This window comes from Podarcis cretensis (genome assembly GCF_951804945.1).
Source record: "Podarcis cretensis genome assembly, chromosome: 2".
Lineage (NCBI taxonomy): Eukaryota > Metazoa > Chordata > Lepidosauria > Squamata > Lacertidae > Podarcis > Podarcis cretensis.
In genome coordinates this window covers 107,179,071-107,192,224 of record NC_137171.1, presented here as the reverse complement: position 1 = coordinate 107,192,224, position 13,154 = coordinate 107,179,071, and the positions used below count along the sequence as shown (strand labels likewise).

The following is a 13,154-nucleotide window of genomic DNA, read 5'->3' as shown; positions in this document are numbered from 1 at the left end:
TTTCAAAGTTCTTGTCGTCATCAGCTGGGAATGGAAACAGTTCAGGGAGGTGGAGTTTGGAGTCAAAAGGAGCTAATCTCTCAGCAGAGCCAATGGAGCGGCCCTGCTTCTCATTTCTGCCTTTGTCACAGCCTAGTGGGACTGCAAATTTCACAAGATAATATCACAATATGATAAAAGCAGGGGTATATCTGTTGCCATCTGCATGTTTCCATCGGGAGGAGCATATAAAGAGGACAATGTCCTTCAGTTTGTTAAACCTGCTTTAAGTCGCTTACACTCAACTCTTCTCTTGTATATTATTTACTACAAAGCTCAATGACTAAGCTCTTTAGCAACGAAATGTCTGAACGATCTCCGAGCACTGGACCACTGGTATATCACAAATGGAATCATTATTACTGTGTTGTTCAAGATAAAATCTATTTTGGAAAGAGAAGAAATGAGCGCAGAACCACTGTTGTATCCAGTGGCGTAGCATGGGTTGTCAGCACCCGGGGCAAGGCAAGTAATTTGCACCCCCTAACCCGTGGATTTGCGCCCCCTAACCCGTGGATTTGCGCCCCCTAACCCTAACCTTAACCCCCAGATGTTGCGCCCGGTGCGGCCGGCCCCCCCTGCACCCCCCACCCTACGCCACTGGTTGTATCATATGCGAACTCTTTATTTACTGTGTTTGCAATTGTTTAAGATAAAACCTATTTGGGAAAGAAACTACTTTTGCCATTTTTATGGATGTTTATTGTTTGTTTACAGATAGTAGCCTTGGTGATAATCATCTTCTGTCAATTGCAGCATATCACCACTCTGTTCATTGTTTTATTGAAGCCTAATGTTAACAGCAGCTACAAGGTGATGGTTGAGAAAGAGGCTGAATAATGGGTGTCGCGTGTAAATGTATAGTTTGGCCATAAGAAACAAAACAAAAAAGAACAGTATTTGTAAGGCTTTCCTGTTGTAATAAAAAATTTTAAAGTCTTATATATATACTAAATGTTCATAAATGTACCAACCAAGCACAAACATAGATATGTGGACCACATGTGTGGAGCAGCACAGGAAGACCGTCCTGAAACCATTTTGACTCCCAAACTGACCAAATGTTTTCTCTGCAAGGAGGGAGGGGGTGAGGGAACCTTCCCATTGTCTCAGGAATTGGGTAATCTCCATCTCAAAGGAATGGCCAGACTACTGGGAAAGGCAATCAGATAAGGCATTATCAGATAGCCTGGCAGACAGGAAAAACAACAACGTTCAAATTTCTGTTGTAGACTGCCTTTTCTGTGACGCAGGTATGATGTTTGTGAGGGGTGGTCTTGGGTTACACCTTTTCTGTGATGTATGTATGATGTATGGAGGGATGGTCTTGAGCTCCAGGGCAGGGAGTTTAAAATGTCTATATAAGGGCCGGCACACCTTGGTTCTGGGTCCTGCTCCGTCCTCCTGCGTGTGAGGGGAGCACCCTGTTGCAACAGCTTTAATAAAAATCAGGCTTACTAGCTGCTTTGCTTCTCAATATTCTCTGGTTGGCCTCTGTTATTTTCTCCTACGGATAGGGAACCTACTTAGGGACACTACATGGGCTCTTGGATACCCCATAAGGGAAGAAGGGCAGATTTTGTTTACACTGTCTGGAGACAAATCCTTCTTGCCCAAGCTGACCAAATGTGAATCTCAGGCCTGATTTGAACGTGATGCTGGATCAGCAAGAAAACTTACCTATGTGACACTGTATATGCCCAGCATCTTATTAAAATCGAGTTGCCTTCTCTACAGAAATGGGAGCAGCCAGCACACATATCAGGGATTCATAGCCCAAGAAGGCTCTAAGCTTATGCACCAACCCTGCACAAAGATCAGTTAAGGACCCAGCATAGCTTTGATCCCCACCTTTTAGCAAAGGCATTTTCGAGGCAGGTTGCAAAGTGATAAAATTAAACATGGGAAAACATTGCAACGGAGAAGCCATCAGGCTTTCTTTTAAAAGCAGCGGAGTAAGCGGCTTTTGAAATGGAGCACCAGGTGTGTGCAATTGCACTTAAGTTATTCCTCCCTGCCTGACTCGCATTAAAGAAACCCGAAACTCCATTCATCATGCAACGAGTGCTTAATTAAAGAAGCAGCTAATATACCAACAGCAATTCATTTGCCGAGTGCGGGTCCCTGTGCAGTCAAAAGGACACAATCTGTACATAAGAAACAGGCTTGAAGAAACCCTAAGGTTTGTAGAGGAACAAAAAAATGAGGGGGCTGAAATAGACCAATGAGAACTGAACAAGCTCCGTGGAACGGAATGCTGATAAGGAATCAATGAAACTGGGGTAGGGCAGAATGGAGCGTCCTGATGAGGGTGTGGCTGGTTGGTGGCCTGACCAGGAGAACCATGCTGCAAAAATTTGTTGCAGATCCCTAATGCTCAGAACAAAAACACTGTGAGATTCTTGTTCGACATCATGCTACCCTGATTAGCTACATGAGAGTGAATCTGCACCTACCTTTCTCTTTTTTAAAAAAGTATTTTTTACTGAAAATTTTCGACATAAAATACAGTAAGAATCAAACCAGTCTACAGAACAAGAATATTATTTTTTTAAATGATATAAAAGCAAAAGAAAAGAGAGAGAGAAAAACGTCTAAGGCCCTTTATCATATTTATATCTTATATAGTCATACCTTGGAAGTTGAACGCCTTGCGAGACTAACGTTTTGGCTCCCGAATGTTGCAAACCCGGAAGTGATTGTTCCGGTTTGCGAATGTTCTTTGGAACCCGAACATCCATCACGGCTTCCGATTGGCTGCAGGAGCTTCCTGCAGCCAATCAGAAGCTGTGCCTTGGTTCCTGAATGTTCCTGGAACGGATTCCGTTCATCTTCTGAGGTACGACTGTATACCCTCCTGTCTCCCACCTTGGAGCTACTTCTTCCGGGACTCAGCTATGCAGCTGCAAATAGAACATTTTAAGTGTATTCTAAGTGCATTATACAAATGTGATGCTAGATGGTGTTGGTAAGCTAATGGAAAATGCCACATATATATTTTTAAAAATATTTTAAAGCATTTTCACAGCATCTTTTAAAGCCCTAAACGGCCTCGGTCCAGTATACCTGATGGAGCGTCTCTACCCACATCGTTCTGCCCAGACACTGAGCTCTAGCACCAAGGGCCTTTTGGTGGTTCCTTCACTGCGAGATGCCAAGTTACAGGGAACCAGGCAGAGGGCCTTCTCGGTAGTGGCACCTGCCCTGTGGAACGCCCTACCATCAGATGTCAAAGAGAAGAACGACCAGATTTTTAGAAGACACCTGAAGGCAGCCCTGTTTAGGGAAGCTTTTAATGTTTAACAGACTACTGTATTTTAATACTTTGTTGGAAGCCGCCCAGAGTGGCTGGGGAAACCCAGCCAGATGGGCGGGGTATAAATATAATAATAATAATAATAATAATAATAATAATAATAATAATAATTTAAAAAAAATGTGTATATTCAGCCCCAGTCTCTCGCCGCACCTACCTTTCTCGACCGCAGAGATGCCCATGGAAGCCTGGGCAAGGTCTGCCTTCTTCTCCCACCTGCCCTCATCCGCGTGGTAGACTTCGACCGAGGCCAGCGGGCTCTGCGTGGCGTCCACCCCTCCGATCACCAGCACGTCCTTGCCCAGCATCACCGCCGCAGCCCCTGCCCGCGGGGTGGCCATAGGAGGCAGCGCCGTCCACTTGCGCGAAACAATATCCAACATCTCCACCGTGTCCAGGGGCTGGCCCTGCTGGCTGCAGCCCCCCACCACAAAGAGGTGCCCATCTTGGAAGGTTGGGCTGCAGTAGACCCGGCAAGTTGGCATGGGCGGGAAAGCCTCCCAGAAGAAGGATTTGGCACTGGTGGCTTCCATGTCGCCCAACAGCCTGGCATCTCAGGAGGCAGACATGGCGACGGCCCCTGCGCTGGCTGGGTGTCTCCGTGGGGCAGCCCTCCAGAGACCTATAGGGATTGGCCTGAGGCGGTTGGTAGGCCTTCCTTCCTGCGCCGCTGAAACTCTGCATCCACAAGGCATTAGTAGACTGGGAGGCAAATATGGCCGCAAAGAGAGGCCAAGGACTCCTGAGGGAGAAGGCAAGGAACGCCGTGATGCCCGAGGGATGCTGTCTCCGTTGGGGAGGGAACCATCCCTAACCGGAACTGCGAGGGTTTTTCTGCAAGAGATGCCTCACGTTCAGGCCTGAAATGTTGGAGGTAGCCACCAAATGTCTAATATACACAAGCCAGTCTTTGGAAATACGGCTCTCTCAGCAAGTTGTCTTCTGGATCTGTTTGTCTTGTCAGGTCTTGTGCAGATGATGAGTCCTAATATGGCTTCCAAGGGGCAGAGAGAGAGAGAGAGAGAGAGAGAGAGAGAGAGAGAGAATTAAGGAAGGAGAGGTACAAGATTACCGGCGACTACCATGGGAGCCATTGTGAGGAAACTATCTACAGACAAAACAGGCCACGGTGAAATCTTCCAAAGGGTTGCCCGCAAGGCTTCAAGTTGCCTTTCACATCTGGGCAGAAATCCCAAATCTGGCAGCTGCTAAAGTCTCCAGCTTCCCTGGGCCTTCGGATTAATTTACACATTCCCCAGAACCAGCTCAGCCCATCCCGTATAAACTGAGGCACAGTTTGCAAGCTCCATCTGCCATGTGAAGACCTTCTCTACAAGGCCACACAGCCACCTCACTGCTGCGTTTTCACGAGAAGCAGAGCCGACCCAAAAAACCTGAGGCGGAGCAAGGCATGGCAAGGCCTCCCACCTCACAAATCAAAATAACCAGGGTACCCAAGGCCAGTGAAGTGATTTTGGCACCTGAGGCAAAACAAATCCCATTCAGTGTTTCCTCCTCCCCTCTGCCAGTAAAAACTCAAAAATGAATAAAACAAAAAATGAAGGATTTATTGTTGTTTTTAGAACACGCACAGCTCTGAGACGGCTGCCTCACTCCACCAAAGGCTAAGGCTGATCCCTTTCTCCCCCATTTTGTACACACTACCCAAAGCAGTTAACTGGGGAATGATTCTCCCCATCCCTAAAAACACCTGAGGTGTGAGCATGCCAACCTACGTTTTATAAGGGCAGAATCAAGAGTTACTGTTTATTTGCTTATTTATTCCTTTACGAGTCGCTTCCTTTGAATCACCTAAAAGTGATTTCACAATACCAGAGAGAGAGAGAGAGAGAGAGAGAGAGAGAGAGAGAGAGAAGGAAGTTCCTTTTATATTTGTTAATGATTTACATACTTTATGTGTAATTGTGTGATATATGCAATATTACGTGTGCCTCCTTTTTGCCTCTTCAGTCCAAGGATCACATAGGGCAGGCATGTCTGAAGTCTGTTTCAGGGGCCTAATTCGGCCCCCCGTGGCAGTATATCTCCTGGGTTAAAATCCTAAAAGAAGCTCAACAACTTTAGGGTTAACTTCAATCCTAAAAAAGCTCAACAACTTTGGTAGGCCCTCAACGCATGTTCACTTCATCAAATCTGGCCCTCTTTGGGCACCCCTGAATAGGGCAACAGAAACCGAAAAACAACATTTGCTGCTTACACAGCATACGTTTAAAGCACATGGCTTCCCCCCAGAGAATGTGCTCTAACTGCATAGTGTATACACAGCCAAAGTTGGGCCTGGGATAAGGAAGCCCGTTTATTCCTATTCTGCAAAGTCCCCCTGCGACCGTAGCAACAGCGGCAGAATTAGTTCGGCCTACTGCCCTCCGAGAACAAGAGCAACCTTCGGTGCCCTGGGGTCAAGACCACCTGGCGTCAGGATGGCTGTGGTCAAACAAATCGCAGGCGCCCCAAGAAGACGCAACGGGGGGCCTGTCAGGTACATTCACACTCTGGTGCAAAGACAGCCCACACCAGAGAGAGGCAGACTTAAGTGAATGTGAAAGGTCCCTGCTGGGATGGAGACAGCTTCAAAACACATTTAACTACAAAAAAAGAAAGGAAAGGGGAGGAAACGACAACAGCGAGGAGGGTCACCAGAGGATAGGAGAAGCTGGATGTGGCAAAGGCAACTGTGCGAGGTGGAAGGACCGTCCCGGCAACAGCCTCCATCCCCTTCCCAGAATCACATCCACTCCAGCTGCCATAGCCTGGGAAAGCGAAATACAGTGGTACCTCGGATTAAGAACTTAATTCGTTCTGGAGGTCCATTCTTAACCTGAAACTGTTCTTAACCTGAGGTACCACTTTAGCTAATGGGGCCTCCCGCTGCCGCCGCTCCACCGCCGCACGATTTCTGTTCTCATCCTGATGATAGGTTCTTAACCCGAGGTACTATTTCTGGGTTAGCGGAGTCTGAAACCTGAAGCGTCTGTAACCCAAGGTACCACTGTAACAGCAACCTGGTAATTAACAGTTTGCTAATAAAGAGCTCCCTCTGTAGGTTACCACCGTGTATGACCACAGCTTCAGCCACAGTCCTCACCTGGAGCTCCTCCAGGCTGTTTGTTTTTGGGTTTTTCGGTAAGTGTATCCTGCAACGTATCATTGACGCAATAATAGTAGTGGATTAAATAGTGGTGGACCATCTGCTTTTCTGAGATGCTTCCCCAATGCTGCTGCCTTATTGTCATGGCGCTGTGCGGCCATGGATGTCCAGGGCGAGGAATTACACTAGTGGCCCAAATTGTGGAAACCTTTGGGGGAAAGTGTATTTCGAGGTTTGATGGCTCATAACACCTCATAAACACTCATGTTCATTGGCTACATTCAAATGAAGGAAAGCTACTGTCAACCTAAGCAAGTTGTGCTTCCTTTTTCTGGTTATTGGCCTATATCTTTTGATAGAATACAGATAATTGAACCAACATTGTCGCATTACATTCTTCATTAAATTATCATTCCACTGATCTATAATTTTATGGTATTACTCCAAAAGAAAGTGGTGTTACGAGCCATCAAACCTCAGAAATACACTTTTCCCAAAAAGGTTTCCACAATTTGGGCCACTATAGTGTAACTCGTTATTGTCCAAGGTCCTAACTTACAAGTTAGGAAAAAGCACCCATCAGCCCTACATCTCTCAGCTTGTCCTAGGCGTGAGCCCCAGGAGGCAGCTGCCGCAACAGAGAGACCCCTCCCCTGACCTCAGCTTACGTATCTCCCCCCACCCAAGCTGCACGCAAGCAGGCAAAGACTGTGTCCGTGTGCAGCCTGCTTCTGCTCCTCCCTCTTCGGTCCTCGCCTGGTCCTGGGAGACGGTGGAGCAGGAGAGGTGGGGGTGGGAGGAGGTGGTGTGGCAGCGCTTCACACCAGGCTGACCTCTCCCTCCCTCCCTCCCTCATCGCCATCTGCAGAGGCGCTCTTTTGCTGCATTACAACAAAAGCAGGGCAAGAACACCCACTGAGCATTTCTGGTATAAAAAAAAATGCAGGATTTCAGTTACGGGACATGCACTGATTTGGAAAGGAAGCAGTGCAATGAGCACAAATCATCATGGATGGACAAAGGAAAGGATGCCCAAAGGGCCTCCCCCTGAGAATCTATTTTATCTAGCCATCCCGAAAACCAGAAAATGTGGCAGGTGCTTCTCAACAATCAGAGAGTAAAGGACCAATAGCCATAGGTAAGTGATGAAGGGCCCTTCCATTGTTCGTCCGCATTCCCTTTTAAACTCCGCCAGCTAAATTCCTTTCCTTTCCTTTGTTTATAGGTCGGGGGGGGGGGGGAGCCTTAATAGTCCCTGAAGAAGAAGAAGAGGCAGAGAGAATGAAAGAGAGGAGCTTTCCCATGCTGCACAGTGACAAGCAAATGTCCTGCATTGGAACCGGACTGGAAGGAACGGAGGCAACGGAATTTCCCCCATCCCACTAGGAGGGCAACTCTCATAAACCTGAATATTCCTGCCCCGTGGACTGAAGTGAGAGGGACAACCCGCTGCTACAGGAAAATTAAGGAAACACAATAGGGCTGTCTCCTAAGAACAACAATAACATTCCCACAAGGTGCACCATTGCATCTCAATTAGCTCATGCATTCTGAATAAAGCTGTGCAGAATGAGAGGGAACGTGTTTATGGGATGCATTCTAGGCGCTGCAAATGGCAGCTTAATAGTTACTACTCTCGCACCTGGTGGTGCAGAATAGATGCACGCAGGGACAAAAACCGAGCAAAGCCCATGCATAAAGTATTTCCCTATGTACCTGGCCACACATTGAAATCTCTGGTGGGGAAGGGCTCCCTCCTGGTGTCCTGGTCAACCTAAGCCAGGTCAAGTGGCTACAGGAAAGAGGGCCTTCTTGGTGGAGGTGCCCCAGTTATGCTCTTCCCCACATGGTGTCTACAGTATTTACCTTCCCAGAACTATGCAAAGACCTCCTTTTCGCTCTCCCCCCCCCCCAACTTGTGCTTTTTAGGGACCATTTTAAACCTCCTAACTGCTTCATGCCACTTTTATGATTTTGTGGCTTTGCATATTGTATAGTGGTACCTCGGGTTAAGTACTTAATTTGTTCCGGAGGTCCGTACTTAACCTGAAACTGTTCTTAACCCGAAGCACCACTTTAGCTAATGGGGCCTCCCGCTGCCGCCGGAGCACAATTTCTGTTCTCATCCTGAAGCAAAGTTCTTAACCTGAAGCACTATTTCTGGGTTAGCGGAGTCTGTAACCTGAAGCGTATGTAACCTGAAGTGTATGTAACCCAAGGTACCACTGTACACATTTTTTATTTTTGCATGTTGATTTTGATCTATGCTTTTTTGCAAACCACCTGGGAATATAGCTGAAGGACAACATAAAAATGTATATGTTAAATAGAAGCGTAGAATCTTAAAAGAGTTGTAAAGGACCCAAGGGTCATCTAGTCCAACCCCCTGCGATGGCAGGAATCTCAGCTAAAGCAGGACAGGACAGATAAATAATAATACAACAAACAATAGGCTCTCTCCGTTCTGCTCTGTGGCCGGGTGAGGGGGGGGGTGGGGAGAAAGAGGAAAGCAGGGCTTCTTCCCGCACACGGTTCCCATATTTTACAGGCAGTGGCTGCCCCTGCCCGTTCCGCAGCAGTTGGATCTGCAGACGTCAGCAAGTGATTCTGCGAAAGCTTCGCTTGCTTATTTCTGCAGATTGATGCACCGCTAAGGCCACAGGCCACAGGCCAGGTCAGCCAGCAATCTTATTTGCACAGCTGCGGGGGTCAACCAACCTGGGTGCCTCCTCTGTCATGAGCCCCTCAGCTGAAGCCATCAGGGAGACCCAAGCGAAGCTGGCTTTGAAGGCAATTTGTCAGATCATTGTGAGTTGAAGAAAGAGAGCAGAGAGGTGGCAGCAGCAGCAGCAGCAGCTGCCTTTGAGACTGGGAATCTCAGGCCTGGTTCCCCATGCCACCACAGAGACCCCACCGCGCTCGGTGCCCCCACCTGGAGCTTTTAATTTGAGCGATAAATCTCCCCCTTTTAAATCTTGTCAACCACCAGGACTTTACAGCTCATTTATCTTCCTCCCCACAAAAATTAGGAGCTCTAGTAGCTTAATAGCCAAGAGCTGCATAATTCAGCAACCCAGGCATGAAATATTGATAGCCAGTCCCCAGATCAGAAATAGCTTTTGCCTCTGGGGGGTCTTCCGGGGCTCTTAAGGAGACGGAAGGAAAGGCACTTATTTTGCCATCTTCAGCACCCAAGAGAACCGGGCACATGCCAGCTCTTGAGAACTGTTGAGAAAAGGGGGGAGTTTAATCAGCAGGCAACGCCATAATCGCATTGAACAAGAACTAGGTGCCCCCCAACATTGCCTGGCATTTGTTCCCAGGTGTACTGCAGCTGCAGCATCTCATTTGTGAGAAGCCACAGCTCAGCGGGCTAGAGAGTTATGCGGCAAAAGGGCCTGGAGTCAGATGTTAGAAAACTAGTTAAAGAAGCTTCTGCAAGAGCCTGTAAAGGATGAGGAAAGGAAAGCAATGCAGCAGCATATGTAACCACCCATAGAGCTAAACTGGGATTTAAACCTAGGATAGCAGGCTATTTCAATGGTGCATATTTATTTATAAAACTTTCTTATACCCCCACATATACTGCAGTTATGTTAAGGAGTGGTCATTAGGAGGTTTGGGGCTGGTAAGCGAGGGGTTAAATCCTGCTCAGTATGGCTCTACATGCTCTCCGGCTCAGAGCAAGCACACATAGCCAAAGCTCAGTGCAAAAAAACGGTTTGAAAGCCCTTTTGCAAACAGCTCTGAGCTGCTCTTTAAAGCCCTTTTGGAAACAGCTCTTGTGCTGCTCTTGAAACCTTTGGGTTTTGGAGGTTCAAAGAACAGCGCAGGGCTATTTGAAAGCCCTTTTGCAAACAGTCCAATGATGCTTTCTGAGCCCCTGAAATCTGCAGGTTGAAATCGCAGCACCAAAGGCTTGCAAAAAGGGCTTTCAAGCAGCCTGTGATGTGCTTTGTAGTGCGGACAGTATGATGTCAGGTGATCGACAGATGGGCAGCCTCACCCGCTTGTCAAATTTGACCATCCGGGGGGTGGGACGATAAGGATCTGGGCCACTGGCCAGAAAAGGTTCCTTAATACTGCATAGTATGGGCCCAAAGTCTGACTTGGTGTAAGACAACTTTATCTATCAAGGGCTACCAGTCAAACACACCCTCCAAGTTCAGAAACAATGTACCTCTGAACCATAGCTGTCAACCGTCCCTTATTTGGCGGGAAAGTCCCTTATCCCAGCTCTGTGTCCCGCTGCTATCCCTTATTGATGATGTCCCTTAAATTTCCCGGGAATCAAAGGAAGCAGCTCCTCTCCCTCCCTCCCTGCCGGCCAGGGAGGAGGGAGGCTCCAACTGTGTTGCTTGGTTGCGTTGCTCACCCAATAAGGAGTCGGAAGAACGACTGGGGGTGGAGCTTGCATGCCTTGTGCCGATCAAATCGGCCGCGTTGCCTGGGGACTCGCCTTTGCTCAGCGCTTCCCAGCGGAGAGGTGACGGTGGTTTTCCTTGCTGCATCCCCTTTGCCGGGTTGCTGCGCTGTAGGAACCACCGCTTGAAGCTTTATTTGGCTGCTGGCTGGGCTTTCTGCCTTCGGCTCAGAGGGGCTCAGAAGTTGAACATACCTGTGCTTGGAAAATCCCTTATTTTGGCTGCTGATCCCTTATTTTTGAGGCTGCTGGTCCCTTATTTTCAAATCTGTAAGTTGACAGCTATGCTCTGAACTGCAGTCACTGGGGAACAAAATTATCTTACAAATAATTAAAACTACATTTCTATCATGGGGGCTTTAGTTGCATTCAAGCATTGCAGAGGGCTGGACTACATCAGTGTTTCCCAGCCTTGGGTCTCCTGCTGTTTTCGGACGACAATTCCCATCATCCCTGACCACTGGTCTTGCTAGCTAGGGATAATGGGAGTTGTGAACCAAAAACAGCTGGAGACTCAAAGTTGGGAAACACTGGACTAGATGACCCTCAGGGTCCCTTCCAACTCTACAATTATTTGTAGGTGGTGAGAAACTTCTAAAGGATAAGTACTTACCTGGACAACGAATCTATCCTGGCTGTAAATGGTGTATACTTTGGACATCCCTGAGAAAGGCTGCTGTATGTAGAAACTATGTTACCCTGTTAAGAAAAGAAATATATAGCATTATTAAAGGTAAAGGGACCCCTGACCATTAGGTCCAGTCGTGGCCGACTCTGGGGTTGCGGCGCTCATCTCGCTTTATTGGACAAGGGAGCTGGCATACAGCTTCCAGGTCATGTGGCCAGCATGACTAAGCTGCTTCTGGCGAACCAGAGCAGTGCACGGAAACTCTGTTTACCTTCCTGCTGGAGTGGTACCTATTTATCTACTTGCACTTTGATGTGCTAGGTTGGCAGGAGCAGGGGCCAAGCACCGGGAGCTCACCCCGTTGCAGGGATTCGAACCGCCAACCTTCTGATCGGCAAGTCCTAGGCTCTGTGGTTTAACCCACAGTGCCACCCGCGTCCCTTAAACATCATTTGGAAATGGATGTGCGGAAAGGCAGCCCTTGGGGAAAAGGGGGAAGCGACAACCCCTGATTTGCACAGACAAGCTCCCATTTCATCCATCCATCCTTTAGGAAGGGAGCTGGCTCAGCTACTTCTGACGTGAACTGAGGCACTCCAATATTCTAGCGGGCACTGAGGCCACAATAAATCAATCAATGCGTGGCTGTTTCCTTACAGCAACGGTTCTCAAACTTTCTTTTCCCTGGGCCACACTTTCAGAATAAAAAATTGGCTCACGTCGCACCCAGTGTTTTTATTAGTAAGAAATGCATCAGGAGAAAACGATTGCTAGCAGGGACTGGTTCTTAACACAGAACACGACAACTTTGTGAGACACCCAGAAAGTATAAAAAACAATGAGAACATGGATCCTTTCCAAAATTCTGCAAATGAAAAAATTAATTTTTATACTACGCTTACGCTGAAAGGTGTGCACGTTCCTCTGGTTGCCCTTGAATTTATCCTGCCACACTTGCCACCCTCTCCCGCCACACCCCTTGAGAACCCCTGCGTTGCACGCTTGAATATTTATCATCATGTAAGCAGGCACTCTCGCTTCAGATCTGAGACTGCCTACCTTGCTGAAACACAGGGCAATACCGGCTTTGAGCACCATACTTCAAGAGCGGTCTCCGATCCCACCATCCAGACCTTTAGCTCATGCTGCTCCCTTGCTGGACAACAACAGCCCACTCCCACGGACCCTGCACACCCTACGCAGCTGTAGAGCAAGATTGCGGGGTTGGCGATGGAGCTGAACAGGGTACAGCCATCTGAAGAAGGTGTCCGGCCACACTTTGCCTTGCTCTGATGCACAGGCTTTTGACTGCATTGCTAGCACTGCTGACTCAGCAATCCCCAGCTCTGGCTACCCCTGCAGTTCAGTGCAAGCAGCCAAGAGTTTGGAATCTGTATCTTTAAAAAAAAAAAGGAAGGAAGCTAAACCCCAGTGGCGCGCGCTCTCTCTCTCTCTCTCTCGCAAGACAGAACGTGCAGGCTGGCCGCGATAATTCTGTCGCTGGCACCTTAACCATCTCATCCCACAAAGGGAGACCAGAGGATTCAGCCTTAAGCCGGCAGAAAATTCCTTTTTTATTAACTTGAGCCAGATTAAGCCTCAGTTGATTTGAAGGATCACGCTCACTACAGGTAAAGGA

The 13,154-nt window shown here is 47.9% G+C and overlaps 1 protein-coding gene across 8 annotated transcripts in view; it reads right to left on the bottom strand.

Annotated features, from left to right (window-relative positions):
- The window catches only part of KLHDC8B (kelch domain containing 8B), a 39,001-nt gene that overhangs the window by 18,601 nt on the left and 7,246 nt on the right, over nucleotides 1-13,154 (bottom strand). For 4 of the 8 annotated variants that reach the window (XM_079963880.1, XM_079963881.1, XM_079963885.1 and 1 more), the window contains exons 2-3: nucleotides 11,501-11,586; nucleotides 3,513-4,340 (exon numbers count right to left, since the gene is read on the bottom strand). In XM_079963880.1, the coding sequence (XP_079820006.1) occupies nucleotides 3,513-3,888 (376 nt within the window). In that variant the 5' untranslated portion in view covers nucleotides 3,889-4,340; nucleotides 11,501-11,586. Of the gene's footprint in view, nucleotides 1-3,512; nucleotides 4,350-11,500; nucleotides 11,587-12,574; nucleotides 12,596-13,154 lie in introns of those variants that run through there. The other 4 variants (XM_079963882.1, XM_079963886.1, XM_079963887.1 and 1 more) reach the window with 2 other exon arrangements.